The 14,993-nt window shown below is 34.4% G+C and overlaps 2 protein-coding genes across 2 annotated transcripts in view; one reads left to right on the top strand and one right to left on the bottom strand.

Annotated features, from left to right (window-relative positions):
• LOC130642300 (protein dj-1beta-like) lies at positions 1 to 11,806 on the top strand. Its single transcript, XM_057449390.1, has 6 exons — positions 1 to 350; positions 5,641 to 5,736; positions 10,052 to 10,141; positions 10,294 to 10,363; positions 10,791 to 10,871; positions 11,457 to 11,806. Exons 1-6 carry the CDS (start codon positions 261 to 263, stop codon positions 11,609 to 11,611), a joined length of 582 nt encoding a protein of 193 aa, XP_057305373.1. The 5' UTR covers positions 1 to 260; the 3' UTR covers positions 11,612 to 11,806.
• A 1,264-nt stretch (positions 11,807 to 13,070) lies between these two features.
• Positions 13,071 to 14,993, bottom strand: part of LOC130641673 (tigger transposable element-derived protein 6-like) — a 34,876-nt gene continuing 32,953 nt past the window's right edge. Inside the window, exon 2 of the mRNA XM_057448584.1 lies at positions 13,071 to 14,568. Coding sequence (XP_057304567.1) covers positions 14,079 to 14,477 — 399 coding nt within the window. The 5' untranslated portion in view covers positions 14,478 to 14,568 and the 3' untranslated portion in view covers positions 13,071 to 14,078. The remainder of the gene's footprint in view (positions 14,569 to 14,993) is intronic.

Genomic DNA, 14,993 nt, shown 5'->3' with positions numbered 1-14,993 from the left:
TTACGGAGCGGTCGGCTTTTAAATTAAACCAAAAAGGCAAAATGCCCTTAAATTCAATGACGTTCATCTAGTTCGTCTCGAGCTAATATATTTTTGATTAAAAACCAAAATGAAAAATGCGTGTTCATATTTTTATGGGCAATCCCGTTCCAAAGGCTTCTTGACTTTTTGACATGTAAAGCCTGGGAAGGAGGATGCAGATGTGAATCACACTGCAAGTTCGCCGGACCATCAAGGAAAGCTGGAAGAAGAAGGGGAAAATGGCGACAAAGACAGCGCTTGTGTTGCTTGCTTCGGGAGCTGAGGAAATGGAAGCTGTGATTGCAATAGATATTCTCAGACGAGCAAAGGTAACTTCTAGTTCTGTTTATTTGAACTTTGTCCCAAATGAAAGTCTTAAAAGTGATTTAATATGCATAATTGAAAACGAAAGTGAAAGTCCATCAAGTTGCAGAAGTTAGACACTGCTACTGCTAAACTTTACGATTCCACCTGTTAAAATTAGCAAATGCTGCAATGCTTTGACAAGCAATACAATGTCTCGTTTTTTTAACAGGTAACAATCATGCTAGCTAGCTACATGTTTTTTTATAAGCATGACATTTGAGCATCCTTAGGCCGAAGGAATTTGTACCTCAGTTTACCGTTGTCTGTATCTCAGGTGTACCATGCAGGAAATTTTCATTATTCATTATTCATTATTTTGCCCCTCCGCCTAGCTAGCTTGAACCGGAAACTCGAAGCCCGAACCAGAACTATAACACCGAAAGACAACCTCTGGAGACTGGGACATATATCCAAATGAGGCAAGGCTTGATCACACGACTTTGTATGCCACGCATTGGAACAAAGGCCCTTCGAAATTTAAATTAACACAATACATTACATTTGAAAACATTAAAAAAAAGAACACTTTTGATCGATTGTGACATCAATCGAAATTACGTAATAGCTTTTTCGAACTAGAATGCATTGAGTATATTTCATTTCTTTCTTTGTGGAACTGTGATGAATATGTTCATCATTTATGTATATTAAATATTTAATTATTTTTTTGTTTATTTATTTTTTTTATTATAAGTTTTACTATGCCGATTTAGTAATTTTTTCATGCAGGGTTAAAGAATGTGGCTCAGGGGCGACTAAAAATCAGAGGGTCAGGAAATAAAGCATGACGACATGCGCGGTGATTCGAGTTTTTGTTGAAAATCCTCAGTGATGATGGTGTGGTGATGTGCAAAGCATGTCAGAGAGGTTTATTAAGATATTCTTTGAGTGATTACTTCATATTTTCATTCTCTGGAGGGAAAGTGAAGACAATAATGACATTTTTTTAAATAATGACATTTTTCATGCGGTGGTAAATATACATGCGGGCGGCCAACAGTAAACTGAGGTACGACTTCCTTTGGCATTAGCCTTAAATTTGCTGGGGTGGATTTAACTATAGTGTACTGGCTGATGTAAATACTAGTAAAATATTGTCTCAAAAAAGTTAAGGTTTATCTCTCTGAGTCTGATGTTTTTTAATTTTGCGTGCGAAGTCTGAATTCGGCGATTCGATTCAGCTTTGTTGTCGTAGTGATGATTGACATTTTGCTTAATTGACAAATCACATTTATGCTACATCCGCCATTTTTAAAATTTCGCAGGATGAAAACAAACCTAGTTTGTAGGGGGAAGAATGCTAAAAAATGTGGAAATGGAAGAATAATTAGCTAACGAAAGGTACCACAATAAAAATCTGTCTGGAAGTGATGCTTAGCTATCTAGATTTGGCTCCAAAAAATTATCTTTGCTCAAACTTCCTAACATTGTTTTTCAAACTCCAAAATGTGTCTAGCTCTGCACTCTCTTCACCTAAAATACGGAAACTTTCTACCTCCAAAAAAATTGCTATGACATCAAACCGAATCGGCGAATACGGCAGGATAAAACCTGTGCGCACGCCTTCTGCGTACAAAACTGGTGTTCTGAGTTGACTTTTGTTGCTTTAAATAAAGAGGAGCGTAATAATAGTGAAGCTTGTTAATCATCGTAGAAAACTTATAAACTTGATTGATATAGAGTGGGTTTGCCCATACATGACCATCGCCCAATTACAGCCAGGAATTATAAATCATGTATAACTTCATTTATTTATAACAATACTATGTTTTAGCTTCAAAGTCTATCAATTTAACCACCTAATTTGTCAAGAAATGTTGATTCGAAGCTCGTTGAAGACTTTACATTAAAAATGGCTGACAAAATATTTTTTCGAAAATTCTTGGAACTCTTGTGAAAAGAGATAAAATTTAATCAACTCTGTGTGAAATTACATACTTGGTTATTATAAGACTCTGTTTTTATACATTGAAGACTCTGCAAATCAAGAAGAACCATATATTATATATTTATATTCTTTTCTCCAATAGCTAACGCATCATTCTCGGCTTAACGTCCGTTTTCCTTGCTAGCATGGGTTGGACGAGGTATATTAATGACCCACTTCCAATCTGATCTAGACTGTGTTAGATCTAAACTCAACTTCCTCTGTATCAAGTCTTTCTCGGTCTGCCTCTGGGCTTTGCCCCAGGAACTATCAAGTCTCTACACTTTCTTACCCAATTATCCCCCTCCATTCTTTCCAAGTGCCCCAGCTAATTCAATCTTCTTATCTGGATAACATCTTTAATTCTACGGATACTTACCCTGCTTCTTAGCTCATCTGAACTCTTTCTGTCTCTCAGGCTGGCATTACACATCCATCTAACCATTCTCATATCATTCCTTTCTAAACAGTCAAGATCTTCCTGCTTCACTTCCCATGTCTCACTACCGTACAACATAATAATTCTTACACAGGCCTCATACAACCTACCTTTTAACTAAATTGACAAGACTCTGCTAGTCCACAAAGGAAATAACTCTCTGAACTTTTTCCAAGCCGAACCTATCCTGCAAATAACACTTCTTCCAACACCCCTTCACTGCCCAACATATCACCTAAGTAACAGAAGTTCTCAACTATCTCTAACGAGCCACTGTTGTACATCATTGAAGCTGGAAATACTTCATTCTCTATAACCTCACCTTTGCAAGGCTTGCATACAAACTGAATGTCAGCTCTTAACCTTTCACCAATACTACTGCACTTCTTATGTACCCAATGCTTGCAAGTCTGACAAAAAATTAAGTTACTACCAACCTCTTTCCTGCAAACTCCACAAGGCCACTTTCCAACTACAAGGTCACACTTGGCTGCAATGCTACTAATCATGACTTTAGACTTCGCTGTGTTTACCCTTAGCCCTTTCTCTTCTAGTCCTTTCTTCCACTTCTCAAACTTTTCAACTAATTCTTCCATCGACTCTGCTATGAGAACCAAATCATCTGCATACAATAACTCCCATGGACAACCTGTTCTGAACTCCATCGACAACGCTTCTAAGACTAGAACAAACAACAAAGGACTAAGTACAGAACCCTGATGTACACCAACATTTACACTAAATTCATCACTAAGTGAATCGTTAATCCTGACACGACTTCTAGCATTGCTGTACATAGACTGTACCATCGTAACTAGCCACTCATCCACACCTAATTTTTCCATAGCCAACCAAATAACTTCCAAAGCACTCTATCAAAAGCTTTCTCTAAATCTACAAAGGCAAAATAGAGATTCTTTCTTTCCTAAATACTTTTCCTGAAGGTGTCTGAGTAAAAATATTGCATCTGTAGTGCCATGCCCTGGAACAAAACCAAATAGCATCTTATCTATATCAATTCTTTCTCTAAATAACTTATCAATCACTCTTTCAATAACTTTCATTACTCGATCAACCAACTTTAAACCTCTCTAGTTACCTCTTTCTAATGCATCACCCTTGCCCTTGAAACAATTCACTATTACACTTGACTGCCACTCACTCGGAATAGCACCATCCTTTATATTCTGAGTAGCTAGACTTGTAATAAGCTCAACTCCGATATATCCAGATGCTTTTACCATCTCTGCAACAATACCTGATACTCCTGCAGCCTTGCCAATCTTCAATTTCCTAATAGCGTCCACTACCCATTCTGTCTTGATCTGCATAGCTGGCCCTTCCACAACATCATCATCAGACAAATTATCCTCATCCCAATCAAACTCAGTGTTAAGCAACCTCTGATAATAATTCTTCCAAGCTACCCTTTTCTCCTCCTCTGTGCTAGCCAAAACACCTTTATCATTACGTATACACTTCTCACCTACAACATCTTGATTTGCCTTCTTCATTTGCTTTGCTATCTTGAATACCTCATTGCGCTGGTCTTCCTTTCTTAACACATCTGCAAATCTGTTTCTCTCTGCTTCTGATTTTTCCTTATACACTGCTGTACGAGCACAACGCTTAGCTTAGGTGGTAGTAAATATTTTTACTACCACCTGACTTCCACTCTTTCCAAAGTTTCCTTTTTTTCTTAATACAGTGGTCAACCTCATTATTCCACCACCAGGTCTGTCTATGTCTAGCTAGTCCTTTCGTCCACCCACAGGTATCATCAGAAGCTTCTAGAAGACAATTCTTCAAAGTAGTCCAAGTACTTTCAACATTGTCACTATCACACTGACCATTGTGGGCTAACTGCTGAACTTTTGTACTAAATTATCTTGCTACAATCTCTTCCTTCAGCTTCTAGACTTTATGACGGGGCCTGTACTTTCACTTGGCTTCTTTAACACTCTTCAAGATAATATCACAAAGCAGCAACCTATGCTGGGAAACACACTCTTCCCCCGATATAACTTTCACGTCCTTCACCCTTTCTTGTCTGACTTTCTAACCAGGAAGTAATCTATCTGTGTCTTACAGCCACCTGACTCATGTTATCAGCCTACTCTGTCTCTTACTGAATGATGTGTTGCAAACCACCATGTCCGTTACCATTCCAAACTCAAGCAATCTCTCCCCTTCCTTATTTCTGCTCCCAAATCCATAGCCTCCATGCACACCTCTATAACTTTCAGATGACTTCCCAACATGACCATTAAAGTCGCCACCCACCATGACAAGTTCAGTGTCTCCAAACTTTGATGTGACTGCTATTAACTCATCATAAAACTTATCCTTATCTTTCTCACTGAGTCCACACTGTGGAGCATAAACTGACAGAAAAGTGACAATCCTATTACCTATCAAAAACTTTATCACTATAATACGACTATTAACACACATAACATCTATTACTTTTTCTACCCACTTCTCTGCAACGAATATGCCAACTCTTCCATATCCATCACTATTACCAATCCAAAAAAGCTTATACCTTGCCCTCCTACCTTCCACAGATCTCACAGAAGCTCCTCTCCACCTGACTTCCTGAACACAACATATATCAACAGATCTACGTTCTAACATTTCAACTACTTCACCTGCTCTACCTCTCAGAGTATCAACATTTACACTAGCCATCCTCAACCTAGTGTTATCTACCTTGTGATGTGATAGCTGGGTAACGGTCTGACGATGCTCACACCTGACATCTGTCCTACCTTTTTTTACAGTTAATAGTCTCTGTTTTGTTTATGCTATGTATATATGTGTTATATGTTTTTTAATGTGTGTTTAGTCCTTGTTTTCTAGCTAAATTTTCCTACTTTTTTGTTAGATTGATGTTATTGTTGCTGGTTTGGATAAAGATACAGTAACATGTAGTCGAGATGTGAAAATTGTACCTGATCGATGTTTAAAAGATTTGACAGAGGTAAAAAAATTTAAGGATATGATAACCTCTTTTAATCCGTTTTTTTTTTCAAAAAAAAGTTGATGAAAAAATCTTATTTTGTAAAATGTGTTGTACAATTTTTGGAAATAAAAATTACATATTTCACATATTTTAAATTTTTCTTCTACTGTTGAAATAAATCATGCACAAGTAATCAATTATTTAAAAGTGGTACACTTTTTGCATAACACGTATTTATAGGTTGAAGAAAAAATCTCTGTTTTTTCTTCTAAAGTAATTTTTTATTGCAATGGCTTGAAATCTTTTTGATAAATCCTACTTAATTTTATTGAAATTTGAAGCAATGGACCTTGTATGTTGCTATTACCCGTATCTACAAAACTTTTCTCTTTCAAATGCTGAAAATGAGATTTTAGCAAGATATGGCAAATACATCAAAAAGAGAAAAAAAAAATAACTTTTTATATGCTTATGGTTGAAAAAAAATTGCTGAGGGGAACTATCAAAGCACCAAGTCAAGAGTGTATTTAGGTTCAGTTTAGTTCTTCTTCTCTCCTATAGGTAATTTATAGGAAATTTATTCAATTTCTATGCTTACTGAGAAAATTGTTTGGTTTCCATATTTTATCTATTCACATTCTATTCTTTCTATGTGTCTGTCACTCTTTGCTACTTACAATAAACCACAGACCATCATACTGTTTTAATTAAGATTTCGGATTACATCCAAGATTTTATTAAAATGGGTGGTCTTTTTCTTCTCCTTCTTCTTCAACAGTTTTTTTAACCGATTGCCGTAACGTCACGACTTCTAAAGTTCAACCTGACCCCATGACCCAGGGCTACTCCAGCTGTGTGTGTATCCATAGTCATATGACTATGGCGTATCTTGATATTCGTTAAATTGGGAAAAGAATAAAGATTGCGTTATGAATTTGATCACAAATATTGTTATAGACTGTTATTTTAATATTATTTGATGGGCTATGCTAGATACTCCTTCAAATTTTCGTGACCAGTTGTGTTTTTAACGAGGTGGATTTTGTGCAACTAAACTGAGCTCTAGGGGTTAAGGTACGAGTCGTTTCTTACGAGGGACGCCATATTTGTTATACTCTTCTTCACCAAGCTGCGGATTGTTCAACTGCCTAAATTTCAGTTCTATCAACATTTAAGATATTCTCTTCATTGTGTCTATGTTTTCACCAATTAAGATGAAAATATCATCATGTTTTCTAGCCATGTGTAATTCTAAAACAAACCAATTTCAAGATTTTAGCTAGCTAAATTAGATTTCAAGGCAGCATCCTCCTGATAAAGCCAGATAGCTGTAGCTTGCCTTATTTATTCTTATTATTTTAAAGTTTGGTATATTTTTATTTATTTTTATGTCTGGGTCTTCTAGCTAGCTCTTTAGCTACTTCTGGCTGAAGAGTAAAAGTAGCCAAATGCAGTTTGGGCTACAAAATTCTTAATTAATATTTGTTATGTTAAATGCAGTAAGTAGAACACCTTTTATTAGTGTCATTAAAACTTACTCCGCAAAATAGAATTTATGAGTGAGTTTTTTAGCTGGACAGGGTAACGACAGGCTGTTTTTCCTGTGTTCTTATTTAAACCGAAGTTGCAAAAAATTTTTTGAAAAGTGTATATTACGCCTAAACACATTGATGACACAGTTTACCTGTACTAAGCGCTCAGTCCAATGTTAATGATGGCTGTTTCCTGAGTTTCTGTTTATCCGAAGTTACGATAAAGTTTTTTTTAAAAAAAGGGTATTATGCCTATATGGATATGTGTCATTGTTTGCCTGTACTAATCCATCAGCCCGGATTAATATTCATTTTTGAACTTTTAGCGAGAACTTTCTCTAAAAAATAAAAAAGGTTAGCCAACTGTTTTTTCTATAACAGGGTAGCAACGAGTTGTAAACTGTGTTTTTATTTCAGCTAAAGTTGTGAAAAGTTATTTTTTGAAAAATATATTACACCAGAAAGACATAATGTTGTGTGCCTATTTTTTTCAAAATATATTACACAGGAAACACCATAATGTTCTGTGCCTCACTTAATTTATGAGATACTATACTAAAGCCTTTCATCTAAATGTGTGGCACAGTTTACATTTCTTATTAATCGCTCTTCCAGGCGTTCAACGCCAGGTAACACAGTTACTTGTGGCTTAACTTGGCGTTTCGACTCAGGGTTATCTGGCTAGTCTAAATATTAATACCACGGAATCGCATTTTGGATTTAGTCTCTATTGTGAATTCTAAACCAATGAACCTTTTTGTTTTGTTTTGTGTTTTAAACTTGTAGGATCCAACTTTATGATCAAATCTTTAGATATTTTAAACTTGATAAAGATTTTAGTCATGTCACAGGTATAATAAAACATTTCCAAAATATCGCTACACCACAAGCAATAATATTTAATAAATTGATAAGCTGAAAGCTTCTTCGTTTCTTTCTTATCAATGTTAAGTATTTATTTTCACAAATCACTTTTTGGATATTTGTACTACATGAAACATTTTGCAAGTTCAAGATAATACCACGGGATAATACCTATTTATTTCAAATAACGGAGCAACATTGTAGAAGTTCTGTATAAAACAGGCTACTGGCGACCTAGGTATAGGGAACAAAATTAAACACGAACAAAAATCCGAAATCTTTTAGCCTGCAAGGACTTTTCATTTCTGTTTTTGCAATAAATTATCTGTACTTAAACAAGATTTTTATCTTTACATGAGGAGTTCTTATTGTGTTAAATTCTCAAAATAATTTTTGGATAGTTTAGTTTACATATATATTTTATTTTTAATGTTGGTCTTAAAATCTTTTTCTTTTAAACAGTTGTCTGTTTCACATTTAATACTTTAAAATACGCTCTTAGACGTGGATAACATTAATTTCACTATAAATAGTATTGTTGCTCCTAAAAAAAACCTTTATGGGAGTAGCCTAATAATACTTAAAAAAATCTAAATCATGCAGCAGACATCTTGTCATATTCACAACTTTGTAAGCAAACTTTCTTATGATATTTTGTCAAGCCTAACTATTTAGCTTCAATATTGTAAAACTAAATGGCATCATATGTTTTTATTTTATTACTATTATTCTTTTGACATGTATTAAAAAAAGGAAGGTTACTAACGTTTTACTACAAACACCAAATTTAATTCGAGATGCGGTGATATTTTTTTCAAAGAACATCTCATAATACTTCAAACATCAATGCGATTAATACTCTTATGTAAAAACTTAATTCTTTTGCATGCGAATAAGATTTTTTTTAAAAACTTGTTTACATCAAATAGAACACGAATTCATAAGAATAAAGACTTGACTTTTTAATTATGGATTTTTATGATCAGGATATGCTCTACACAACATTTTTTAATGTTTCGCATAATAAAAAGAAGACTGAAGTTAAACCAAAAAAAAATTATCTAAAAACTTGTTCTTTAAAGAGAATCAAAGAGTGCGTACAGCGTAAAGGAAATTAGACTAAAGACAGCGATTTTTCTAACTTTCCTCTTCTAAAATTGTTAATTTTTGGCATAACTGTTTTATGCTCTATGCTTCGTTTTCTTTAACAGAGAAAATCTCAGTAATTTTTTTTCTATTAAAACATCATAAGACAGATCAAGAAAGATCAATCAGTGTTGCTTTGGTGTTCGCAATTCGCAAGATATAAAAAGGTTTTGAAATATATTTGCATGTTCTTATCTAATTTGTTGAATAACTTCGAAGCACATAACATGCAAATAACAATTCATCAACAAATATAATTTTTATCGCAGACAAATAACAAGCGAATTAGCACAAGAATTACCTTCATGGTATGAACCGGGTTTTGGACTTCGTGTTGAATCATTTAGTTTAAAGTTTCCTTACTTGTTACGCTATATTGGCTTCTTTGCAGAAATTCTTATAAAACCCGGGCTTCCTGTTTATCTTTTAGAACACATATGTTCAAAAAAAAAATTTCGTTGGGATTTGAAGATATTTTAGATATACTGAGTGTGTGTCAAAGGCGTTACCATATCCTCAAATGTGAGAAGGAAGAATAAACCAACAAACCTTGATATTTAAAGTCCACTCAAATGTTCTGTGGAAGTAAACCATACTGATCGAAAACTTACCAGTCTTCAGTCAGGTCCAATTTTGCCTTTAGTATATTTAAGGCATCTCAGACAGCATAAAAACATATTAAAAGCTTTTAACTCTGACTGTAAGACCCATTATACACCCTCGAAACATTTTTGTAAAAGTATTATTTGCAAATGATATATTATGTTGCAAGAAATGTTGTATTTTTCTAGCAAACTTTTGATGTTGTTGTGCTTCCTGGAGGAGTAGAAGTGCAAAGGTGCTGGCAGAGGTACTTTAAACACATTGCTAACTTTTTGTATGTACGTGTCAAAACAGTTTCGTGAGATTAAAAAATTAATAATGGATTGTGCGTTCTATTTACCATAATAATACTTAAGAAATCCTTTTTTTTACATTTTTTAAATTTTTTGTTTGTGTTTACTTGTGATAACATTTGATGTTGTAATTTCAGTCTATAGAGGTGAAGACACTAGTGGAACAGCAAAACAAAGCTGGCAATTTTATAGCGGCGATATGTGCAGGTGAGTAGAAACTAGGGAAACTGGCAACGAAAAATTTAAGTTTTTGAATTAATCAATGCGATTTTTTTTAACTCGTCTTACCAATTCTGTTATTACACTTTTAAATAAAACATTTTCCCTTGAAAAAGTTTTCTTTGCCCTATTGCATACTATTTTTTTGTAAATTTTCAACTTGTAGAAATTTCAAAATGCGTGTAAAAAGAATAATTTATCTCCTTCAAATCAAATTAACGCTAAATTTTTTTCCAAGACAATCATGTTTCCTCATCGCCAAATTGAATCTGCACTGAAATTTGTACGAATAACAGTGTAAGAAATATGTCTAGTTATCATATTTTTAACAGTTTATACGCAACAGCCGGAAGAGAAATGTTTAGGTAGATCTTTCTGTACTGTGTGAAGATGATGTCAGATTATTTTTGTTTAGCTCCAACTGCTTTAGCAGCTCATGGAATATGTAAAGGAAAACGAGTGACGTCATATCCAACGTTTAAAGAGAAATTTCACGGTGTGTTGGAATCTTCTATTATTAAGCTGAATTATTTGTAGGGAAGAGGGCAAAGAATTAAAAATATGTTTTTTTTGTTTTTTTGTTTATTTTCTATATGTTTAAAAATATTTACATCCACCGAAAAAAAAAAACGATTTAAAAAACACTTATTTAATACAATTATTCCACTTAAATCTACTTTTTGCTAGAATGGAACAATCTCCCAAAAATATTGATTCCTCATAAATTCTAAAATTGTTTATGTTGTCATGCATTTTTTGAAAGAACATTAACGAGCAAGCATGTATGTTAGGAATGCTGGTCAGGGTATGAAATGGCATTTATACGTTGTTTGGTATTTTCTCCTAAGGAGTACATTAGTATATCCATTTATGAAAAAAAGTAAAATTCTTGTTTTATAAAGAGACGATTAAGGAGACAAAAAAGCGCATAGTTATAAAATCATATTGAATAAAAAATTATTTCGTGTTGTGAATGACTCAAAGGAACTGTAAAATGGTACTTAGTACCCAGTCTATTGTGTGAATAAGAATAGAAAGAAATTAAAGTCATTAATTTGAAATCAAATGATTTGCTTTCCAGATTATCAATACTCGGAGGAAAGGGTTGTTCGTGATGAAAATTTGATTACAAGTAGAGGACCTGGTACCGCATTTGAGTTTGCGCTCACAATTGTCGATGTATTGCAAGGTTCAAGTACGGTGAAACAATTGAGTGAGCAAATGTTACTAGCATAAAAATACATTTTGTTTCATTTCATCGTTATTATCGCTTTTTACGGTGAATGACAGATCTTTGTATTATTCAATATTTTTTCATTGCTTTATTTATATATTTTGTATATTCTTTACGTGAAGAATACGCAACATAGCCTAAATTGTTTCTTGTAGAAAAAAATGAAGCCTTGGAATGAGAAAGTGATATTTTTAAAATGGTTGAAACTTGTTTGTTTTTTGTTAACATAAATATACCCTTTTTGTTAAAATTTACATAACATACAAGTATAATGGTATGAAAGCTTGTCTTTTTAGGCTAGCTTTTATTTTATTTTTTATTAGTAACTGAGTTTGGCTGGAAATTAGCAACACTTTAAGACAATTAAAGTCTGAATTAAATTTTCAATCTCTTTTTACGAATAATCGCAATTTGATCTGGCAGTTTTGTTTTTTAACGTTTTTAATTTAGGTTTTCTTGTAACACACAACTTTAAATAGCTATCATTCACATTGGCTTATGGTTCCTAAATGAATGTAACAACTTTCAAAATCGCAGAATATTCGACAATTCGGCAGCGTCTAAACGTAGGAAGCAGACACGCCTGCCTGCCTGCCCTTAGTAACATTCGGTAGCTGTCTGGCTGGAGGATTCTTACCACCCTCGTCCCTACGATTTTTTGCCTCCTTGATATGGGAGAAACATTTTTTTCACACATAAAATCGCTTATCGTTACCTAGATAACTTTTTCTTGCATATCGTCACAATGTTTACTTTGTGTTGCTAGAACATAAAATTTCTAATAGTTCACCAATGTTGGTCATCTGGACATATATTGGCCATAAAATGCTCAACGACGCCAAAAATTCCTGGAAACGAAGGTGTAATTGTTACAGATGTTTCGCTAAATTTGTTTTTGCTAAATTAGATTTTAAATTTTGTAAACCTGTAACCACGAAAGTTCTTGTTTCTAACAATGTGTTTAGTTTAATAAAGCTCAAAACATGGTACACAGTGAGCAATTTTATTTTAGATATTGCGACCTCCAGTGTTTCTTAGACTTTTAGGACGGAGTGCAACTGACATGGATTCTAGATTATATAAGGAAGAAACCTATAGAGAATACTTCTAAGAACGTTCTGTTATAATTGACCAGCAGGAAAAATAAAGTAATAAAGTCGTTTGACTTTCAAATAATTCTTTATATCCTTTTTTAACTACCTCTATTCATAACTTCCGTGATATAAAAATATTGGTGTTGCATGGAAGGTACCGTAATTGCTTATACAACTCTCCAATTAACAGACATTCCAATTGGCGGACACCTCCAATTAATGGAAAAATTCCGTTGCACCGCCAAGACCACGGTCAAAACCTCATACAAAACTTTCTAAATAGTGGACAGTCAATTAGCAGACACTCTAACTAGTGGACAATTTTATTTGCACGAAATGAGCTTTCCTCTTCATCCACTCAATTGCCTTTTGTGGTCTTCGGAACGTATATTTAACAGGAATTATATCCTACCCTTTGTTCACATGTTTTCCAGTGACACTTACAAACTGCGTTGAAAAAGTTAAGTGGCACTTCATTTACAAGGGCGTATCAATAAACTGCTTCTTCAAAATCCGCGAATAAATGGAAAGCTTGACGATTTTTTTAATAACGTATAAGAAAGAAATACAGTAGAGTCTTCATAACTCGAACAGCCACGGGGAAAAGGAAATCGTTCGAGTTATGGAGACATTCGAGTTGTAGAGGTTTTCAACTTTTAGCGCAATATCCTCCCTTTACGTGAACCAGCTGGATAAAAACGTTATATTTAATCTTAAGTCTAACTTTAAGGGGGCTATTAGGTTAATGAAAGTCAAAACAATACACTTTTAATGAATTTTTTAATGTTTATTTAGAAAAGAAGTCGGTGATAACTGTTTGCTTACAACTCATATCAAAATCTTTGGCGATATTACGATTCAAGTCCCTCAGGGAAGCTATCATTTCTTCTCCAAAATGTGAAAAAATACTCAAGTCTTCGAGGACGTTGATAGCTGTACGCACTTGCTCGGCCGTCGGTCTTGTGATCTTATCTTCTTCCTCCTTGTCTTCTTCGTCGACCTCTTCTAATTCTTCGTCTTGAGTCCCAGTGATCTCAGCAATGATGTCAGCAGTCTTCAGACGCCCATGGGATGTACTGACTTCAATGTCAAAATCAATGAAATCTTCAGTTGATAAGTCAGGATCAATGTGGTCAGGAAACCTTCGTTTTATGTAAGAGAGTTCAGCATCGAGGGTTGGAATTGGGTCTTCTTCTACTTTGCTGGTTAAACTTTTAAAAGGGTCGTCATCTTCGTTGATCGCTCTTTCTGCATCCTTTTGCAAATTATCCTTCCTCTCTGAAAGAGAGTCTATTTATATTTTGAAAAAACAACTACCAAAGCTATTGTAACATTTTTTTAGATTTTATCTTCACGAAGATAAACAAACAAAATCTTAGTCAACTAACCTGGTTTTCCATTTAGCCATCCACCCCTGAGAAGCTTGAAATGACTCGACACCCAACGCTTCGGCAAACTCAAGAGCTTTCTCTTTCAGCATCGGGCCACTGATTGGGATATTCTCACTCCTCATCATAAGTAACCATTTATGAACAGCTTTGTTCACATCTTTGAATTTTTCTGGCTTTGATCTCTTCGATGTTTGCCCGTTGTTAAACTGCTTGTAAATCTTTTCTTTATTTTTTTTCCAAGTTGACAGGGTGCTTGGAGGAATTTTAAACTCTTTTGCCACATCCTTTGGCGCAGTACCCTTTTCCAACGCTTTAAGAGCTTTGTACTTGATTTTGCACGACTTATTGTCAATTCGACGCTTTGATCCTGCCACAGACGACATTGTTATGAGAGTGTCTTTCTTTTGAAATTCTTTAGATTTTCTCGAAAACGTTCGAAAAAGACGTTCGAAAGGTTTGGATGACGCATCATTAATCATTCGAATTAATAATAAGGCCTGCAAAACACGTATTAACAAGATTTTTAGACCCAATTTATCAGGAAAACTGTTCGAATTTTGATTATGATGTCAGAAAATTCGAGTTATGGAGAGAAAAGTCTCCAAGGGACAAAAAAATTTGTTCGAGTTAAGGGAAGATTCGAGTTATGGAGGTTCGAGTTGTAGAGGTTTTTTTATAAGAGTTTATTAGGAAATTTTCACGGTGCCAACGAATTTGTTCGAGTTAAGGAGAGATTCGAGTTATAGAGGTTCGAGTTATGGAGACTCTACTGTATGTGTATTTGATTTATCTGTAAACCATCTAGCTTGAACTCTTTTTTGGTCCTTTTTTGGGGCCAAAAAAGTCGAGTTTCTAAATAGCGGACACTTCTAATTAACGGGCAAAAGAAGATGTCCGCT

This window comes from Hydractinia symbiolongicarpus, chromosome 4 (genome assembly GCF_029227915.1).
Source record: "Hydractinia symbiolongicarpus strain clone_291-10 chromosome 4, HSymV2.1, whole genome shotgun sequence".
In the NCBI taxonomy this organism is placed as follows: Eukaryota; Metazoa; Cnidaria; class Hydrozoa; order Anthoathecata; family Hydractiniidae; genus Hydractinia; species Hydractinia symbiolongicarpus.
Note: the sequence above shows the minus strand (reverse complement) of the source record. Positions and strands in the feature narration are given on the sequence as shown.

Excerpts from the sequence above, each read along its gene's own strand:
- LOC130642300 (XM_057449390.1), top strand. The coding sequence starts at position 261 with ATGGCGACAAAGACAGCGCTTGTGTTGCTTGCTTCGGGAGCTGAGGAA. Across the intron at positions 10,142-10,293 it reads ACATTGCTAACTTTTTGTAT|TCTATAGAGGTGAAGACACT; the intron begins GTACGTGTCAAA and ends TTGTAATTTCAG. Across the intron at positions 10,872-11,456 it reads GTTTAAAGAGAAATTTCACG|ATTATCAATACTCGGAGGAA; the intron begins GTGTGTTGGAAT and ends TTTGCTTTCCAG.